Genomic DNA, 21898 nt, shown 5'->3' on the forward strand with positions numbered 1-21898 from the left:
ACTTTCATATCCTCTGGAGAAGTTACAGACACCAAACGTCGTACATATCTTGAGAAACTAGATAAAACAGACGGGGACTGTTCAGAAATTTGTAAATTGTTGATGGGAATCAGTGAGGCGGACTTGCAAGTCGGTTCCGAGATACCGGGCAGACTTTTCAAGTGGAAGCACGCCTTATTCCACCACCCCGTTTGGAATTCTGCAAACCATTTGATTTTCGCCGCCCTTAACAACGGTCTCGCCGGACCGCATCCCAGACCATTTTGCGACCTTTCGTTCATTTTCAAATTCATCTGGCGCTTTTACCGAGGGCTAAAATCCGTTATCTGCATCGGGGAGCAGTGTTTCACCTACAACCCTTTCGAAGAAACCATCAGTGAGTATGATCCGAAAAAAGACACTTCCGATTTCAGTTGGTCGAATATGCACGGGAAAACTTTCACAGTTTCAACGCACTTCTCGGACCCTTTTTTCGACAAGATTTTCAACTTGAATCATTGGAACGAAATGATGCAATTCATTTTAAGCGAGAGTATCGAACACTTGGGTGGTTCTCTTACATTTTCGACCTTCGCATTAGACAAAGACGAAATGATTCAAACTGAGGATGTATTTTACGATGCAGACGCTGTCATGTTCGGCAGCCAAGTACATAGCAACGATTTCTACGATACTGACGTAATTTTGACTATCGACTCAGGCTCAGTGTACTTCATCGTGCCTGAGAAAGGGCGCATGCCTTCATATCTATTGCCTGCTCGGTGCTTTTCAGCTACCGTTTGGTTTTGGACCTTCCTCAGTTGTTTCCTCTTCGTTACATTGCATGAGACCAAAGACATAAAGACGGAGCGCTCGTATCTAAAAGCACGGGGAAAAAGTGAAGCTAGGTTCGGCGCTGCGCGCTTGTGTGAGTGTGTAAATGAGCGCGGGAATCCATGGCGGCAAAGGAAATTTGATTTGAACTTGTCCTCTTGATTTTTGCACATTTCTTCTTTGAAACGTATTTTAAATTCCTAAAACGAATATACTAAGAAAGTTCGGTCTGCGTCCTAATATAATACACCTACTTTTGCTCGGTAACAGGCAGTAATCTCAGATAAAGTTAGTTTTTCTTCTGCTCATGGTGGTTCTGCAGGTTCAAACAGGCCGTTACAGTTCTAGATCAACGTTACTCCCAAATGAAATTAATCGGTCGACGACGGACTGAAACTAACCTAAAGTTAAAAAAATATGAGTGTGTACCTGAATTTGGGCAAAAATCAACCTAAAATACTTTGTTTCCGCAATTTTATTTATTAGTTCCCGCCCTACATTTGAATTCAAACTTGTCCCGATTTCGCCGCCAATCCTCTAGCCAATAGTAGAGGTGATTGAAAAGAAGCTCTAGTAGAGCTCTAGAAGCTTCATTTTTTGCTTTTAGTGCTCCGTCTTTATGTCTTTGCATGAGACCCACCGAAGGTTCTGTATGAGGACTCCATCAAAAACAGCGACTTCAAACTCAGCCGAGTACGTTTCAACGCTTTTCACCATCTATCGCTACATCCTCTGCATCGGTCAACCTCGTTTGCTCCTTGATTATGCGACAGGACGCATCTTATTCGGCACTTTCTCGTTCATGTGCACCGTCTTGGCGACCGCTTTTTTAGGGATACTGGTCACATTCTTAAGCATGAAACTGCGCTATACCGCCCCAAACACGGTCGAGGAACTGAAAGAATCCGACCTGTTGTTCCAAACAACGCCAGAGCTCACCGATGCGTTTCTTCTTTTCGACGACCCCCAATTTGAGTGGATCAGGTGAGATGATATGGGGATTTTCATTTCTAAAAGACTCTTCCAGTGATAAAGTTCAGTCATTCACGTACTGAGACAGAGACCCTTCACTGGTATCCTGGCAATGGTGGAAGCTTTTACTTTCGGGACATCAACATTTAACTGTTGACCTATCTACTTGGCAACAACGTGTTAACAACGTGTTGGCAGTTTCGTTTCGCAAACAAACCGAAGTTTGGGAAACTCGTTTGGCTCATGACGTCACCTGAAGCTCATCATTCACCAAGCAAGTAGGTCAACAGCCGAAAAAAAGAGTGATGACTGTTTCTCCCTTAAAATTGTTCATAAGGAAGTGTTGAATCCCCGAGAGTAAAACCTTCCACCTGCCGCCAAGAGGCCACTGGAGGATTTCTTGTCTCAGTTCACCTAATTTCGATTCTTAGCCAAATGGACCGCGTTCAGCAGAGAGGAACTGAGTCACGTCAGCTATTGCTAAATTTAACTGGGCAGTTTAATTTTTTACAAGAGGACATTTGTGCGGATTTTTTTCGAAAATTTTGAAGAATTCGCTTCGTATCATTCAGAAAATTCGCTGAAATTTGACAAAAATCCGCACACTCCTTTTTTTGCAAAGAATCGAATTGCCCAAATAAATTTGGGAATAGCTGATGTGATTTGGTTCCTTTCTGTTTGACGCGGTCCAAATATATGTTAGATGTAGCTTGTTTAAACAGCTGACACGCGCTTGTTCAAACAATATAATTTTTTACTATCAATTGAATCGGGACGTGCGAAAACCGCCAATGTTCATTTTTCCAGTCTTAAGTTTTTTTGAGCCCATGATACTTTTCGAAGGTGGTTGCAGTGGCGTGGCGTGCTTTGCGATATATCGATTGATCTACCATTTAAATCTATGGAAAAGGATCCATAAATAGGGTGTTCGCAACGAACACCTTAATAATCGATTCTTCACTACAGCCTCAAATGAAAAACATCAATAATCGATCATGGCATGGCGTGCTTTGCGATATATCGATTGATCTACCATTTAAACCTATGGAAAAGGATCGATAAATAGGGTGTCCGCAACGAACACCTTAAAAATCAATTCTTCACTACAGCCTCAAATGAAAAATATCAATAATCGATCATGGCGTGGCGTGCTTTGCGATATATCGATTGATCTACCATTTAAACCTATGGAAAAGGATCGATAAACAGGGTGTCCGCGACGAACACCTTAAAAATCAATTCTTCACTACAGCCTCAAATGAAAAATATCAATAATCGATCATGGCGTGGCGTGCTTTGCGATATATCGATTGATCTACCATGTAAATCTATGGAAAAGGATCCATAAATAGGGTGTTCGCAACGAACACCTTAATAATCGATTCTTCACTACAGCCTCAAATGAAAAACATCAATAATCGATCATGGCATGGCGTGCTTTGCGATATATCGATTGATCTACCATTTAAACCTATGGAAAAGGATCGATAAACAGGGTGTCCGCAACGAACACCTTAAAAATCAATTCTTCACTACAGCCTCAAATGAAAAATATCAATAATCGATCATGGCGTGGCGTGCTTTGCGATATATCGATTGATCTACCATTTAAACCCATGGAAAAGGATCCATAAATAGGGTGTTCGCAACGAACACCTTAATAATCGATTTTCACTACAGCCACAAATGAAAAAAATACATAATCGATCATTCACGCCCCGCCACTGGTTGGTTGCAACCACGAAAGTGGCGTTAAAACTCGTCTTCGAGTATCCTTAGTCCCAAAATTCAGTCTTTTCATCACTTTTATGGATGGATCAACTCTTTAAAATTATTATGAACTCAAAAAAACTTAAGACTGGAAAAATGGACATCAGCGTTTTTTGCACGTCCCGATTCTATTTTTATCTCTCATTCTTTAGCAGAGACAAGATATCTTCCACTCGTACCTCGGCTATTGTGGAAGCTTTTACTTTCGGGACTTCATCGATTAACTGTTGACTTACCTACATGATTGATGTTTAACAACGTGTTAGCAGTTTTTTTTTTTTTTTTGCAAACAAGCCAAAACAAGTCGAAGTTTGGGAAATTTGTTTGGCCCAAGACGTCACCCGAAGCTCATCATCCACCATGCAGGTAGGTACATACACATACATAAAGTCGCTTTTATAGCGCCGCCTCGCGCTCTGCGACGCCCAATCGCCATTGCCCCCTATCCTCCCAGAGATCATCAGGCAATTGGCACCTTCTGATCTCCTCCTCCACCCCTTGTCGCCAACCTTTCACAGGACGTCCACGCCGTCGCCTTCCGGGAGGAACCCAATCGAAGACCTGCTTGGGCAACCGGTCGTCTGCCATCCTTCGCACATGTCCATACCAGACCAACTGCTTGGACCTGATATCGTGCACGATGTCCTTCTCTACACCCATGATCTCGCGTACTTTTACATTGCGGATACGCTCTCTTCTTGAGATGCCAGCAGACCTCCGCCAAAAGTCCATCTCAGTTGCCCTAAGCATGTCTTCAGTTCTTTTCTTGAGTTGCCAGACCTCACTCCCGTAAGTTACGATACTCTTCACGATGACGTTGTAATGCAGGTAGGTCAACAGACGAAAAAAGAGTGATGACTGTTGCTCCCTTATAATTGTCTGTAAGGAAGTGTTGAATCCCCGTAAGTAAAAGCTTCCACCAGTCGCTAAGAGGCCAGTGGAGGGTCTCTTGTCTCTGTTCTTTAGTGAGTGGTATTTTTCTTTCCAGATCTCGACAAGTGACTGCCTTCTCCGATTACGGCGATGAGCAAAACTTTTTCAAGGTAATGGTCATCTACGACCCGGATACAGATACCATAGATATTGGCAGTATCGTAGGAGCGAATCTATCCGAACTAGCAATCCGCAGTCTGTTGAGCGCCAGGCGCGCCATTTTCCGAAGAGATGGATTCGTCGTCTACATCCCTTACATAGCCGGCCGTAAGGACATGCTCGTCCTCGGCGATACCTCGATGTCCAACCCGGAGAAATTCGATTTCCACGTGGTGCAGGAGTGCATCATGTCTTACCCCTACGACTTGCGATTTTTGTCCAACTCCGTGTACGCGTCCAAAATCAAAGCGGTGACCCGGCACCTTTTTGAGGCTGGGCTCACGACGAGGAAATTCATGACGATCATGGCCCGGGACGATTGGCCCCTTCGGTTCATCGATTATGAGGAGGAATATGAGAAGGAGCCGCTAAGGGCTTTCAGTATGGTCGACTTGCGACTGGCGTTCATTATTTTGACCGTCGGTCTGGCGCTGAGCTCGCTGGTGTTTGTCACCGAGCTTCTCCGCGATAAGTGAACTTAGTTCTACACCGAGGAATAGCTATTCTTAACTAATTAGCACTGGGAAAAAAACACATTGGATCTAGAGTCCAGACTCTTAAAAACATCGACAAGAAAAAATACTCTTGATTCAATCGGATTTTTGCTTAAATTAAGAACCAAGCCTCTTAATTTGAGCGGATTTCCTTTTGATTTAAGCAAAAATCTGATGGAATCGAGAGTATTTTTTTTGTCAATGTTTTCAAGAGTCTGGACTCTAGATACAATGTGTTTCTTTTCCTGTGTGACACGCAAAAAGCCCATAATTATAATCCCCAAAAACTGTCAAAAATCTTCTGTTTTAACCGCATTGTAAAAACATGCACATAACTGCACACTACACACTTGAGAAAATCAAAGACAATTAATTTTATGTTTACTCTTTACACCTTGTGTGATACACTATACATAATACGAAGAAACGTGGATGACTTTTGGATTTCGGCGAAATCAATTATGGGGAATTTTGACAAATATCTGCAATTTCACCCTTGTGGCCAATATGACAGAATCAGGTAAAAGGAGCCTTAATATTAGTGGGAGGAAAATGAGTCAACTACACGATAGCTTAAGAGAAAAATGTGAGAGATCAACTGTAAAAGTTTCCCTGCACTTTTCGAAAGAGACGATTAAGTTCCAGCGCTTAAAAATCAATATTATTGCAAATCACGACTTGAATATTTAAAAAAAAAAATTTTTGAGAGACCATTATCCTATTTAACATCAAAACACGAAAACCGAAATTTTGATCCCAAACTAATTTTTCCGTCGTATTAAGCAATTCCAATAGCAGGAGTAAGCAAAACTTGAATAATCGAACATATTTTTGCTCTAGTACTGGTTTCCCTTTAAATTTGGGTACAAAATAGATCAATTTCGCTACAAAGCACATTTCTGCTGTTTCACAACAAATAGTCTCGTTTAAAAAAACCTAATTTTAAGTTGCGAGTATGCAAACGCAAAAATACGGAGGTCGAGTTGACTAATCAAATACAATTTTTATGTCCAAATACGCTCAGTTTTATTTTACGATTTAAAAAATAGTTTCTCGTCGTAAAAAAAGCAGCAAAAATAGCCCATTACGCACAACGAATTAATTTTTTAAACGAAAATTTAAGATGTTACAAAAAAATTCGTTTGTCGCCATGGCCATCATGACCAACTAGACTGGATAAATAAAGATTTGTCACATCTTGAAACGGTTAACTTTTCTATACACGCGTTTACGTCACCAAGCCTTACAGTGTATTTCCAGATCCATTAAGGTGTTAGAAAAGAAATAATGTGTTTCATCATGGCTGTCATAGTCAATTGAACTGTACGCTTGAATTTTTGTATCATTCTACACTGGCGATTCAGATGATTCGATGGACGCCATATTTTGTGTCAGAACGGCGTGCGATATATCGCATCAATTGGTTCCATTTTTTCGGCTAATCGTCATTTTTCTCCAAGTTTGAGATCGCAATTCTGTTGTCAGGAGACTTAAGCACTCACTCGCCAATTTCAACAAAGAAATTCAACGTAATAAAGGTGTGGTTTTTTTTAGAGAGAAAACATCGCATTCGAGTGCAGTTTCGATATCAGTATCGAATGCGATGTTTTCTCTCTAAAAAAAACCACGCCTTTATTACGTTGAATTTGTTTTTGAAAATTGGCAAGTGAGTGCTTTAGTCTCCTGACAACAGAATTGCGGTCTCAAAATTCGAGAAAAATGATTAGTAGCTGAAAAAATAGAGCTAATCGATGCGCTATATCGAACGTCGCTGACACAAAATATGGCGTCCATCGAATCACCTTAAGTCTTCAACATTTCCTGTGTGTTTTCCAACTCATAAAAGTGTAACCTGTATAATACAGCAATATTTTGCCCCTTTCAATGTTTGTTTTCTCCGGAATAAATTCACATTAACCAATGATCGATGGTCAAGCGGCTAAAATTAAGCAGCGGGTGTGGGCCGGAAAGACTCCAAGCACGCGGGGAAGAAATTAAATATTGAGATATGGACGGCGATATTAAAATAAGTCTTTAAGGGGACGTACGGGAACCCTTTCTAAGAAGGTTATTGTGAAGTAATAATTAATTTTCTCCATTGAGAGCCTCTGCGAAAAATCCTTAATTCAATGGCGAGTGCAGGGAATCATCGGTGCTCCAAAAGAAGGAGAAGAAGAAGAAGACGGCGGGGAAAATGATTGACGAGGATGCTCGGTTATGGCTCGAAGCGGTGGAAAAACAAACATTGGACCAGGTTATTGTGATGGAAACAGGTGTTGGCAAGAGGTTGTCGGCTTTGGCCATAAATCAAGTGCCTCCTGGTGTCCATCCAATGGGTCAGTTGTACTAGTCGCAGAATTGTCTTTTGATGTTTCGAGATTTCAGATAAAAAAGAGGTAACAAAATATCTCTGCACTGAAAAAAAAATCTCGGTGTATTTACTAGGAATATGGTAAAATTACCAAGAATTCGGGGTTCTATTTGATCTCAGTTTTTTCTTTGTAAAATTATCATTTATGGAATTGGTAATTTTACCGAAAAATCTCGGTAAAATTATTGAACTTTCTCGGTAATTTTACAGGACCTTGGTAAAAACGCCAATATTTTTTATCGACTGTGGTAGAATTACCGCGATAAAATGGCAAAGTTACTGGAAACTGATTACCAATATAAGTGGTATTCTTACCTGAAAAAAAACAATAAAAATACCGGATTTTAGCTCACCAGTCTGTCTTGATAAATTTACCAATAATTGGTAAAAAAAAAGTGAGATGGTAAAGGTACCAACGGACCTTGGTAAAAACGCCGAGAATTGTTTTTCAGTGCTCCTGGTGTCCATCCAATGGGTCAGTTGTACTAGTCGCAGAATTGTCTTTTGATGTTTCCAGATTTTAGAGAAAAAAGAGGTAACAAAATCTCTCTGTGGCTTAATATTATCAGGAATATCGCCCCTCGGAAAACAGTGTGTTACGTCATCGTTCATTATTGAATTCCAGAGCAACGCACTCTCCTTCGGTGAGGCTCTACACACACAGACAATACCACAGATCAAGACTTTTATTGATGCTTGAATAAATTCAAAATTAATTTTGCTAAATTCGGCAACGCTAATTTTGGCAAAGTAGGCTGCATGCATGAACATTCGCATCTTTGAAGCTTGTTGTCTCCAGGCGTTTTTTCCGATTTCCTTCCACTGTGTACATAACATTTACTGTTCAACATGATATCTAGCCGTGTTCCTTAGATAATTAAAAATATTCAATCCCTGGAGTTTCTGCGTCAGCAACCATTATATGTATATTAATTTCATTGTGCATTTTTCCAGTTCATCAGACAGGTCTGTTTGCACACTGTAGTTTTCGTAGGACACAACGACTCGCGGATTTTAAGCCTCGCGTTCTAAGAAAACAGCATTTTATCAATATCGCATTAATTTAGTTTAACCGTAGGTTAAATTGAACCGTAAAAGCTCCAGGACCTAAGTCCGAAACTCACAGGCGCCAACGCGCCAAATATGCCCAGGAAAATCGGTCATGGCGCCTAAAAAATGAAGGCACTGCGCCATCATGGCTCCTAAAAATCCCCAATCCCCCCCCCCCTAAAAAAATCCTAATTTTTCTGCATGTGTGCTGATTTTTGGAGCTTTTCTCCTCCTCGAGTTACAGCTACTATGTCTGCACCTACAACATCTTGAGTTTAACTTTTCACTAAATGCGCCGTGATGTAAAGGCCAAAAATCAATTTGGCCCCTAAAAATCAAGCTTGATGGGCCGCATGACTCCTGAGGCCCTGTCCACACGAGCGCAGGTTCGCGGAACTTATTCCTCGAACTGCTCAGTTCCCAGAACTTATTCCTTGAAACGAGGTATGCTGTCCACACGAGTTCGTCCGAACTGGAACCGGAACTTCAACAACACAATTATTGCAAAATAATAGATTATATTACGACCGTCAAAGTAAAAAAAATAAATGTCAAGATACATATAAAGGACGTAAAAAACAAAAACAAACAAATTCACATCAAAAGAAACATATGTAGAAGTTCGGAGTACGGGGGAAGTTCCGGGTTTTGGAGGAATAAGTTTTAGCTCAGCTAAAAACTTGTTCCGGGAACAAGTTCCTCGAAATAAGTTCCGCGAACCGCGCTCGTGTGGACAAGGCCTGATACTCAAAAATGAGTTTCGAACACTGTCCAGGACCAAACCTCCAAACTTACCGAGAAGACCGTACTCTCCCCATACTCGAGTGTACCCTGGAGAAAACAGGGTGTCTACTAAAACAGGCTGGCCAAAAAGCAGTACTTGTACAGTGCATTCCCAAGAAATTCAACCCCCCTCAACAACTTCAATTCCCCTCGACAGAAGAATTCAGTAGGTTATCAATACCTTCAACTGACGAAATTTGAAAAAAGTCAAAATTTGAATTTCTCGCTTAAGGTGATTCGATGGACGCCATATTTTGTGTCAGAACGGCATGCGATATATCGCATCAATTGGTTCCATTTTTTCAGCTCCTCGTCATTTTTCTCCAACTTTGAAATCGCAATTCTGTTGTCAGGAGACTAAAGCACTCACTTACCAATTTCAACAAAGAAATTCAACCTAATAAACGCGTAGTTTTTTCAGAGAGAAAACATCGCATTCGATACTGATATCGAAACTGCACTCGAATGCGATGTTTTCTCTCTAAAAAAAACCACACCTTTATTACGTTGAATTTCTTTGTTGAAATTGGCGAGTGAGTGCTTAAGTCTCCTGACAACAGAATTGCGATCTCAAATTTGGAGAAAAATGACGAGGAGCTGAAAAAATGGAACCAATTGATGCGATATATCGCATGCCGTTCTGACACAAAATATGCCGTCCATCGAATCACCTTAAATTGCGATAAAAATGAAACAAATTCCGGACTTTCCTGCAAAAATTCCACAATTTCTCAGTACTTCCGGACCGCTCTTGAAAAATCAGTACTATTTCCGGACTTTCCAGACTTGTAGACACCCTGGAAAACGCACCGGCTTCCAATTTGGATCGTGTGATCTGCGAGAGGAGGAGGACATGAACTATGCAGTAGCACCGCGTGACGTGAAGCCGTAAGTGAACTTGAGCTCAGGTGCAATGCACCGTCCTGGCCGCGGACGGAGACAGGGGACACGTAGGGGACAGAGGATTTCGGTGATATCGGGGACACCTTTCCAAAAATCGGGGATAATCGGGGACATTGGGAACTTTTGGGGATCGCGGACACCCTGGCAACTGACTCATTTGAGTTCAAAGGTTGGCTGCGGGCCGATTATTGAAATTGATAGACAAAGCTATAGACAAAAGAGATATGGAGGGATCTTATTGATGGAAGCGAGTGGATGCAATGGACAAAGGAGGTAGGTAATAGACTAAATAACGGCAACCCACGAGAGACCCGATAGTTAGTCCATCATTTTATCCTTTAGTCTAAAGAAACCACCCATTTCAATCAATAGGATCGCTTCATACTTCCTTCTTCTTTGTCTATAGCTTTGTCTATCAATTTCAATAATCGGCCCGCTGACCTTTTGGACCGTAAGAGCTCTAGGACCAAACCTCCAAACTTACCGATAAAACCGTACTCTCCGCATGTTACTCGAATGTACCCTAGAAAAAACACAGCGTCTTCCAATTTGGATCGTGTGATCTGCGAGAGGAGGAGGACGTGAACTATGCAGTAGCACCGCGTGACGTCAAGCCGTAAGTGAACTTGAGCTCAGGTGCAATGCACCGTCCTGGCCGCGGACGGAGACAGGGGACACGTAGGGGACAGAGGATTTCGGTGATATCGGGGACACCTTTCCAAAAATCGGGGATAATCGGGGACACTGGGAACTTTTGGGGATCGTAGACACCCTGGCAACTGACTCATTTGAGTTCAAAGGTTGGCCGACCTTTTGGACCGTAAGAGCTCTAGGACCAAACCTCCAAACTTACCGACAAAACCGTTCTCTCCGCATGTTACTCGAATGTGTGTGTATATATATATATATATATATATATATATATATATATATATATCACACACACACTCTCGAATGTACCCTAGAAAAAACACAGCGTCTTCCAATTTGGATCGTGTGATCTGCGATAGGAGGAGGACGTGAACTATGCAGTAGCACCGCGTGACGTTAAGCCGTAAAGTGAACTTGAGCTCAGGTGCAATGCACCATCCGGGCCACGGATGGGGACAGGGGACACGTAGGGGACAGAGGACGATGCGCCGCGCGACGCGGCCCCGAAAGGCGGGAGCTCTTCGATTACTTAACCGTTGCTTCCTATTCTTCTCCACTCTCCAGTTTCTTCCTCATTATCGCCTCCGCTCCGATACTCCCGTGCTAAGAAAGAACGTCGTATGAACATTCGAACGTCGCCAAATCTCCTCTCAGAAAATATCCATTTTCGAAGAAAGTTATGAATATTTGGATTGCGTTTTGCAAAAAGGAACCACTAGCATTGCAACGATGCTAAGATTGTGCAACTTCATCTTTTGCAATGAAATTGCGGAAATCGTGAAACACTATGAAAAGATTATAATTTTTGTCTTAAATTTACAGTTTTTAGCGAGTAAAATAGAAACTATTAATGGATAATCGGGTTTTTCCTCCAAGACAAAAGAAGTTGCACAATCTTAGCAACATTGCAATGCTAGTGGTTCCTTTTTGCAAAATGCAATTTATTTATCCTTGACATTTTCAGAATTTTTAGATTAAATTTCGAAGAAAATCCTCCAAAAAATCGGAGGAGAAATAATCCTAAATTTTCCTGAAAATTCGTTGCTTTTCGAAGGAAATTTGACAACGCCCGATGGCTCATACGGCGTTTTCCCTTAGCACGGCATAATACGCGCCGTGTGTACGCGTTCGCGCTGTGTGGCAAATTGGGCGCCAGCCACGTTGTCCCGACGAGCTTCGAAATTCCACGCACGCTGCGTGGTGAGTGCGTGAGTGTCCGATGGACCTGTTGCAGTGCTGCACGCGATGTATTACACCCCTGAAGCGTCCAGCCCACCTACAAACTAGGGGCCTCAAAGAGGCTCATCGATGGAACTGTTGACTGTTGCCTTTCAAAGATCGTCGGGCCGACGATCTTTGAGGGTATCCGATGTGTTCGGGATACATCACAGATCAGATCTTGAAATTTTCAAGGCATTCCGTGCAGGGAGAATTTGCAAGGGTCTGAAATTTGATGAATTTCCTGTTTAAGTGGAATCCTCTGAGTGAACTGAACACGAAGATACCCTTGATTCATAAATTGAGCAATTATTAGAGGAGATATGACAAAATTACCGATTCTGCTAAAATACATGTGTTGAAATGGGAAATGCCGCCAGATGACGTCACAAGGCGGCACATTTTCTCACTTTTAAATCAATTTTTCTCCAATTTCCCATGTCAGAAAAAAATTATGAAAAATGTTGCGAACTCAGCTCATTAGGCACTTTCAGATGAAGCAATAAAAAAATTGCGTGCAAATTCACCATTAGTGCCAGTTTGAGAACCCCAGTTTGTACGTGGGCTGGACGCTTAAGTAATAGACTTGCCGGCCAGGTTGGCCTAGTGGTTAGCGCGTCTGACTCTAGGTCAATAGGTCCCGGGTTCGAATCCCGGTGGTGGCGACAAATTTTCATGGAACTGACGAGTGGATCTGTAAGCAGAATTCGCTCGGCCTTAATCCGTGAAAATTTGTGAGCTCGAGCATGGATGTCTACCAAACTCCCTGATGTCTTCGGACAATAAATAGTGCCTATAGATGGCTGTAGATTCCTAAAGGAATAGAAGCCACTAAACTCTCAATAAAAAAAAAAAAAAAAAAAAAAAAAAAAAAAGTAATAGACTTCCCTCGGGTAAAATCCCACGATTATTAAGCTAGAGCACCTATCAGTGTTCGGAACTCCACCTTTGAGTTTCAGGAGCCATGCACGGAGAAAAAAACCTCGTAAGTGGGACCCGAGGTTTAGGTCATATGGATCTCTGAAGTTTTCAGATTGAGCATCTGAACACTTAAGGTCTAGCTGTCGAGGTTCAGATCACACATCTGAAACTTCAATTCTTACATCTGAAGTACTTCAGATGAGAGAACCGAAGTTTTTCGGATGTGTGATCCAAACCTCAGCAACTGGACCTTTAGTGTTCGAATGCTCAATCCGAAAACTTCTGAGATCCATAAGACCTAAACTTCGGGTCCCGCGCACGAAGTTTTTTCTCCGTGTAGGGCCCATCAAGCTCAATTTTTGGGGGCCATTGAAGATTATTTAGGGGTCACATTGGCTTTTTGCCTGAAGATCAAGGCGCATTTAGTGTAAACTTGGACGCGAGATGTTTATAGTTACAGAAGTCGTGGCTGTAATTTGTAATTTTCAAAAAATCAGCAAACAGAAAAAATTGGGGTTTTTTTCTGGGGGGAGGGCAATTTTTAGGGGCCACAGTGGCGCAGAGCCTTCATTTTTGAAGTATTCTTCCGGAAAAATTAATAAGTGTATGCAAAAAGAAAGTCAAATACGCGCTATACAAACGATGGGTCGCAAAAATTTTAGTAATAATAAATCAATCTTGAAATTTTGAATGCATATTTTGGCTGCCTTTTAGTGCCCTAACAGCTGTGTAATCTATCTTAAAATTACCAACATATCCATTCTCTCCCCACATAGGTTCTCTATTTTGCGTTAGTGTCCGACGGAATTGTTGCACGCAATTGATTACATCACTGAGTAATTTCTTTCTGGTGAAATCTCACATATACGCTTGTTAAGAAATTTTAATTTCCTTATTACTCACGAATTTCATCCCTTACCCACCGTTAATAAGTTTTGAAAACATAAAGTGTACAAGAAACGGCATCCAAAGGGAGGTTTCCCACATGTTCAGGTATTTCCAAAATCTCCAAACACGACCAAGAACACCTCTGTGTCATGTAACCGTTACTGTTATCTACGAAAGTAGAGATTTTACGGACGCTGGTAGCTCTCCGTCTCACTATATCTATCTACCTCTTGGCTAGACGCCACTCAATAGAACAAGTCAATGGTAGGAGTCGGACGAAATTCAAAAGCTTCAAAAGCTCACAGCTCCTTTTAAACAAAACTTTGAGGTTTTGAAAGTGGTTCCATTGGTTTTCTCGTAAAATTACCTTCCTGCAGCACCCCTTAAAATTTAAACTTTGACGAAATAAACATCAAAAGTAGATGTTCAAGAGAAGATGTCCATGAAAATGAGAGACCCCTCTCATTGACTCGGTCCACTATGAGCCACCAACGAAAATGCCATAATAATATCCTAACGCACCGCTTAAATTCAACTGTGGTTCCACATTTTCCCCAAGGGTTCATCAGTGCGAAATGGATCAGTTGCGCCGATCACAGACTCGTGTTTTGATTGTCGATTCTTGAGGGTAAACTAAAAATAGAATAGGATCTGTCCAGACAGCATAATTCTACGTTCATTATGAACCGAAATATGGCGCTCAGGAAAATTCGTTTAATGACGCCATCCACCGCGGTAGTGACACCCTCGCTTTTTTCCACCTTGCTCTCATTTGTCAGGGAAACACACATTTTCACCAGAACTCAACGTGAAACTCGGATGAAAGCAAAGTGGAAGAAATCAAGTTGTTCACTACCGGGACGGATGACGTCATTAACCGAATTTTTCAAAGCGCGATATCTCGATTAATACTGAACGTTGAAAATTGCTGTTTGGATTGGTCTTATTTTTTTCAGCTAATCTAAAAGAATCAAGTATGGAAACACGATTTTGAGACCAGCGTAACTGACCTATTCTGCCGTGCTAAGAAAGAACGCCGTATGAACAATCAAGAGTTGCCAAATTTCCTTGGTTAAAATGTTTATTTCTGAGAAAAGTTAGGAATATATTTCCTTGAAATTTTCAGGAACTCTAGGCGAAATTGCGAACAAAATTATATGAAAAATTAGAAGCGAAATATTCACGAGTTAACCAGGAAATTCGTGTGTTATCAAAGGAAATTTGGCAGCGCCTGAAGGTTCATACGGTGTTTTTCCTCAGCACGGTAGTATTGAACTGCCCGAGAAACTTTTGAAACGCCTAAAGGCACTCTTTTCGTTCCACTCAACACTCATACGCAGAACATCGATGGAATTCTTACTATTTGCAGTAGTTCCTTATGACGTCACAACGAAATCAACATAATCGACCGAAAACAAAAGGGTGGCAACAGATTCCACTCGGCCTTAATCCCTGAAAATTTGAAAGCCTGGAGCATGGATGTGCCTAAATCCCATGATGTCTTTTTTTTTTTTTTTTTTTTTTTTTTTTTTTTTTTAAAGAAATTTTATTTAAATATATCGTAACTACTACAAGTGTTTCTTGTATCTATCTACGTGGCTTAAAACTAAAACTTAACAAACTGCATTAATTTTATATTTTAACGTTAGATAATACTACGATTATCTAAAAGAACAGGAATTGTAAATTCTCTGCCTTCTTTCTTAAATGTATTATAACATAGAGGTTTTTAGTTTAACCATGATGTCTAAGGACAATAAATACTGTCTATCGATGGCTGTAGGTTCCAACGGAATATAAGCCACTAAACCAGCAAAAAAAAAAAAAAAAAAAAAAAAAAAAAGGTGGCAATACTGGTTGCGCTTAAATTTGTTTACGACAACAGAGGTGAACATTGTGCTGGCGAGTCTTTCGTGGAAGGCTAGAACTACCGTACTTAAGAAGAACCTCGTATCTGCTCGGGATTTCAGGCGGAGTTGCGCGGTTCTCGGCTCGTGCGGCGGAGACGATCACGGGTCGTGAAGCGTCGTTGGCGAGGGCCCTGGGGCACCGCGACGACCGTAATAATAGGAGTCCCCGACACGCCACGTTTCACGCTCGTAGAATCCGCCCGCCTTCGTGACCCCCCGTTAGGTTGAGTTAGGTTAGTTTACCCTCCGTTGGCCACACAGACGAAATGTACTCCAGACCATAGGCGGTTCTACGGGGGTGCCAGTGGGTGCCAGGCACCCCCAAGCAAAAATTAAGTACGGTTACTGGAACCGTGAAAGAGGCTTTTGGGCAAGTAAACACGTCAAGAAAAAATCGTATTATGAAGCGCAAAAAATTGGCAATATTTTTATCTCATGAATTTTTTAAATCTGAAAATTGATCTAGAAAAGACCAAATTACTGCATTTAAAGATTCTGTATTCGCTCACACTGAAAAAAATCCCAGCAATTAATTGAAAATGTTTCAAACAGAATTAATATTGATAGCCGTGTTTTACAAAGATTCTACTGTTTTTTTTTTATGGTAAGAATGTAGTTTTGGTGGAAGGTTTTGCTAAAAATTTTCTACGTTGAATTTATAAGTATTTAAGTAAGAAAGGAGAGAAAAAGAGAAAGGAGGGTAGGAATAGGATAAAACTTGAGGGCCGAAAATTAGGCCTCCCCTGAGCGACCGTCCCCTTTGGGGCCGGTCGACATTTTCCACCTCTGGGCACCCCCAAACATGAAGGTCTAGAACCGCCTGTGCTCCAGACCACGCAACTCATATCAAAACAATCTGAACAATCAACCGAAAGTTATATTCGGAGACTCGACCTTTGCTCGTGGGCATACAAGCAATCACTGGAAAAAAAACACATTGGATCTAGAGTCCAGACTCTTAAAAACATTAACAAGAAATAATACTCTTGATTCAATCGGATTTTTGCTTGAATCAAAACGAAACCCGCTTAAATTAAGAGGCTTGGTTCTTGATTTAAGCTAGATTCTGATTGAATCAAGAGTACTTTTTCTTGTCGATGTTTTTAAGAGTCTGGACTCTAGATCCAATGTGTTTTTTTTCCAGTGCGTGCTAAGGAAGAACGCCGTATGAGCCTTCAGACGTTGCCGAATTTCCGATGAAAAACGAATTTACTAAGAAAATTGTAAATATTTTCCCCCAAAATTTTCAGACGATTTTGTACGCAATTTAATATAATTTGATCTAAAATATATGAAAATCTCAAGGAAAAATATGCTTCGATTGCGTCAAAAATACACGTTTTATCAAGGGAAATTTGGCAACTCTTGAATGTTCATACGGATTTTTCCTTAGCATGTCAGGATAATTCTCTCCTTTATCAGTTATTATTGGGCAAAGATTATTATTCCGCTGCTGGGTATTCAGTAACTAGATGATGCTATGACAAGCCTTAAAAGAGTAAGAGCAAGTTCACTCGACATTTACTGACACATACGTACACGGTACCCAACAGCGGATGCATACTGGCCGGAGACTGAAACGCGGAAATAGAAAAGTAGAATAGAAATTTAGTTTGTTGGAAAGCAAATCAGAAAGGTTTTCGTTTTCCAGACGAAGATCGTATTCCCGATCCAAGGATACAAAATTGATAGAAAAATTGCTTATTTTTGCTAGTAATGAGAGGTAAAATCGGTAACAAAAAGACTCTTTCACGGGTCACAGGTTTTTTCGCAGAAATTGAGATTGGCATCACTAGAATGCAAGATCTGTGAAGTCGTAAGAGTGTTCAAGAGATTGATTGACAGAAAAAAGTGAAGGTGGGCAAAACTGAAACATGAGGGGTACAACCAAATAATGTTGTTTTGAGGAAACGATTTTCCAAATTTCGACGAATCATTTTCAGGGCCGGATTTTAGACAGATCATTTGAATCTTGATGCAACACCACGATTGCTATTTTTTTGGAAATGAGGGAAACCACTCGCAAATTTTTTTTTCAAACTTTGAAACCTGTTTTCCGTCGAAAACGCAGGTCCTGGTTTTCGTGGCAACGCTACAAAAATGAGGAAATCTTCAGAAGATTTGCCCGAAGCATTTCAAAAATCACAGGGTTCCTTTCCTTAAGACATGAATAAAAAGCTGAGGCACAAAACATTTAGCATTCAAGATCGATTATTTCAAAAACGGTAAAAGCTGTTACATAATTTTTTAAAATTTTTGTAAAAAAAACTCGCGCTTCCACTACAACTTCGACTATCCGTTAAGACGCGTTTCGGCGGCTACCTACGCCACCATCATCTTCGAGCTGACTGTTGAAATTGAGACACAGGGATAGACAAAGAAGACATAGGGAGTATGGAGGGATCCTATTGGTTGGAATGAGAGGCTCCTATTGACTGAGGGAGAAAATGATGTACTCACTCTAGGGTCTCTCGTGGGTTGCCACCTTCTTCGTCCATTACAACCACACGCTTCCACCAATAGGATCCCTCCATATCCCTTTTGTCCTCTTTCTCTATAGTTTTGTCTATCAATTTCAACAATCAGCCCGCAGTTGACCCGCGGTGACGTACGGTAGAAGCGTAAATTTTTACACATTTTTTTAAAAATTAAGCATCAGGTGTTCTTGACAGTTTACCATTTTTGCCTTAAAAAATTTCAAATTCTTTCATTAAATAAGTTTTTTACCATGAAACAGGCCATGCACAATCTTAGAAGCACTTCATGACGCTTAGGGTGTTATGAAATTTAATTTTCTAAATTTGGCAACGTTCCGACGCAATTAAGTACTTCCTCCTACGATCACCTCAAGTGGCCAAATACTCTGATTCACAAAGAAGCGGAATACGGAACACAAAATGACGTCATCGTTCAATAGAAGCTGCGATCGGATGTTCCTACAGAGCACTACTGCCGTGCTGAGGAAAAACGCCGTATGAACATTCGAGAGTTGCCGAATTTCCTTTCGGAAAATAGTTATTTATGAAGAAAGTTATGAATATTTTTCCTTGAAATTTTCTAGAACCTTGGGTGAAATTGCGAACAAAATTATCTGAAAAGTTCGAGGAAAAATAGTTACAAATCGTTCCGAAAATCCGTGATTTACCAAAGGCAATTTGGCAACGCCTGAAGGTTCATACGGCGTTTTTCCTGAGTACGGAAGATTAGGAGTGGGTTTACGACTCAAAAGGCAAGTGTCACGCGCTTTTGCGACCCTCCATAATCTTCAAGCAAAAGTGGTTGCATAATGGGATTCGCGTCCAGTGGTCAACGAAGCTGAGGTCTCGCATTGTCATCGTAACGGCGCGTTCATTACGGTACTGAAACTGGTGGCGTAGTGAAGAATTTATCGATCTTTCCGCTCCTGAACTTACAATTAGAGGTTGAAATTGCATATCCGGCATAGTTGCCGAACACAATATGTCTACCAGTTATAAAAAACCATGATTGGGGACTTTCGGGGACATTTAGGGGCACTGGGAAAAAAAATACATTGGATCTAGAGTCCAGACTCTTAAAAACATCAATAAGAAAAGGTCCTCTTGATTCAATCAGAATCTAGCTTAAATAAAAAACTAAGCCTCTTAATTTAAGCGAAATTCGTTTTGATTCAAGCAAAAGTCCGATTGAATCAAGAGTATTTTTTCTTGTCAATGTTTTCAAGAGTCTGGACTTTAGATCCAACGTGTTTTTTTCCAGTGGGTGTTTTTTCAAGAATATCTGGGACTTCTATTCCCGAAATAATAAAAGAAAGGGAGCTAGTTAGAGCGTCAAAAGGCGTATTTTATACGACTAATTTTACAAGTCATGTTGAACTGATGAAAACATACGGAAAACCAAACAACTCTTCAGTTTTTTTATTCCTGGTTATACTGCGCTGCCGCGGCTGGTGGGACAATTTAAAATACCGGATTATAGGACGATTTGTGTCATTTTTTGGGGACCTGAACAAGAAAATTGGGGACTTTCGGGGATATCGGGACATCAGTGACGTGGCGTGAATTGCGATTTATCGATTGTTATGCCATTTTAACCTATGGTAAAGAATCGATTATTAAGGTGTTCGCTGCGAACACCCTGTTTATCGATCCTTTTCCATAAGTTTAAATGGCATAATAATCGATATATCGCTATCCACGCCACGCCACTGCGGGACATCCTTCCAAAATCAAGGATAATCGGGGACTTTTGGGGACTGGTAGACACCTGAAACATAGCGTTTCCAGTGGCGAGGCGGTTATGATCGATTACCAATATTTCCCCATTTGAAGCTGTGGTCAAGCTGTGAATCGATTATTAGAGTGTTTTTTGCGAACACCTTGTGTATCGATCCTTTTCCATAGGTTTGAATGGCAGATCAATCGATACAACGCAAAGTACGCCACGTCACTGAACGATTCTCGCTGTGTACCTATGAATACGATGCTTGACGGGAAATGGTCCCTAAGTCCTTGAAAAGTATGGTGGAGTCTTCGATAATCCAGCCTAGGAGAAATTTGGAAAAATTTTGCAACCAAGCAAACCCCAACAATAATTGGTAAAAACGGAGTGTCGGTTGCTGATGCCGGCACCTATTTGTTTCGAAAGTTTAGAGATAGGATGATTTCTTCGAGAATTAGAAATATTAACAAATGATTTTATTTGAGATTGAGCACTACGTACTTACGCACACGGTACAGCACTTGATGAATGAAGGACGTAATTTACTCACCTAAAAAAAACAAGCAGAATAAGGGATCAGAAAAATGAAAAAAGAATATGCATGAAATCGAAAAGTGCAGTCCATGGTTGAATAAAAGGTGAAATAACCATGCATGCAAACCTCAAATGTAATAAACTCTTAAGGTATGTTTAAAAAAAAATTAATTAAAATGGCATTTACCGTTCGGCGAGTCCGTATTCAAAGAGGCAGAGAACGAGAGGAATTTGTGATAGAATGGAAATTGTTGTGAAATATTTCTTGTAATTTCGTGTGAACGTACTTAAAAAATATGAACGGTTTCAGTCAGGCTATGGAAAATAAGTACTAGTACACTGCTTTTTGAAGTTCTAACCATTCACTGCTTTTGAAACACTTAAAATTAGTGATAACATTGATCTTGCATGTTCACCACATTAAAATAACTGATTCCCTTCATTCTTTTTGGTATATTTGTGAGCAAAAGCAGTTCTGATCGGAAGTCGTAAATTCAAAGAAAGACGGAGATAGAAATGACAAAGTAATCAATGGTAAAAATGTATTCAAATTAAAATACATGTAAGTTAAAATACGTGGTGCGGATATTCCAGGTAGCATCACGAATTCCTTTAGGAATGATATTGTGGTAGCCAAGTTCTGGGTGAAAGGAATGAAAATTTTGCGGAAGAATTTATAAATTCATTTGCAATAGTTCCAAAGATACCAGGGTCTCACCAGCATTGTCAGGGTTAAAAATTTGAAGATTCCGTTAGGTATTGCTTGAGAGATCACTAAAAATATTTATTCTCATGCAATCATCATCTTTTTGACCATGCGATAACATCATTCTGAATATTACGAATTCTGCTTCAGAAATCTGACAGAAACATCGTACACGCGAATCTTTTTGACATTATGCTGATTATTAGGCAATCGATTTTCCCAGTGTTTTTGGATTAAGCAATTTTTCCCACGAACTTCGCATTTTTTAGATGTTTTTTTCACCGGACAACCACGCCATCATTCCCTAAAATGGATAGTTATATTAGGTCAAATGAATCTTGCACAAAACGTTGCACAAACAAACATTGCAGAAATTGAAAATTAAATTCAGTTTTTTTTACATAAAGAAAAAAAGTACTACCCTGACACCATCTACAAAGTATCATAGTATTTAGAATAAGTAATTTGGTTTTGAAAACAATCTAAAGATCTTCAAAAATGGGGTTCTCCTTATTTCCTCTCCAGCAAGGCCAGTTCATTTCCCTCCGATTTTTTATCGAATCCATAGCTGGCACCTTCAAACATGTTTCTACACACCTTAGGCTGTCCACCTCGGGTAGAG

The 21898-nt window shown here is 40.5% G+C and overlaps 2 protein-coding genes across 4 annotated transcripts in view; one reads left to right on the forward strand and one right to left on the reverse strand.

Annotated features, from left to right (window-relative positions):
• LOC109044693 (ras-related and estrogen-regulated growth inhibitor-like protein) overlaps positions 1 to 21898 on the reverse strand; it is a 214140-nt gene that overhangs the window by 81053 nt on the left and 111189 nt on the right. The gene's annotated exons all lie outside the window — the stretch shown is intronic.
• On the forward strand, positions 3242 to 6070 carry LOC140225610 (uncharacterized). Its single transcript, XM_072305077.1, has 2 exons — positions 3242 to 3921; positions 4384 to 6070. Exon 2 carries the CDS (start codon positions 4602 to 4604, stop codon positions 5121 to 5123), a length of 522 nt encoding a protein of 173 aa, XP_072161178.1. The 5' UTR covers positions 3242 to 3921; positions 4384 to 4601; the 3' UTR covers positions 5124 to 6070.

The sequence above is a fragment of the Bemisia tabaci genome, chromosome 10 (assembly GCF_918797505.1).
Source record: "Bemisia tabaci chromosome 10, PGI_BMITA_v3".
Lineage (NCBI taxonomy): Eukaryota > Metazoa > Arthropoda > Insecta > Hemiptera > Aleyrodidae > Bemisia > Bemisia tabaci.

Excerpts from the sequence above, each read along its gene's own strand:
- LOC140225610 (XM_072305077.1), top strand. The coding sequence starts at position 4,602 with ATGGTCATCTACGACCCGGATACAGATACCATAGATATTGGCAGTATC.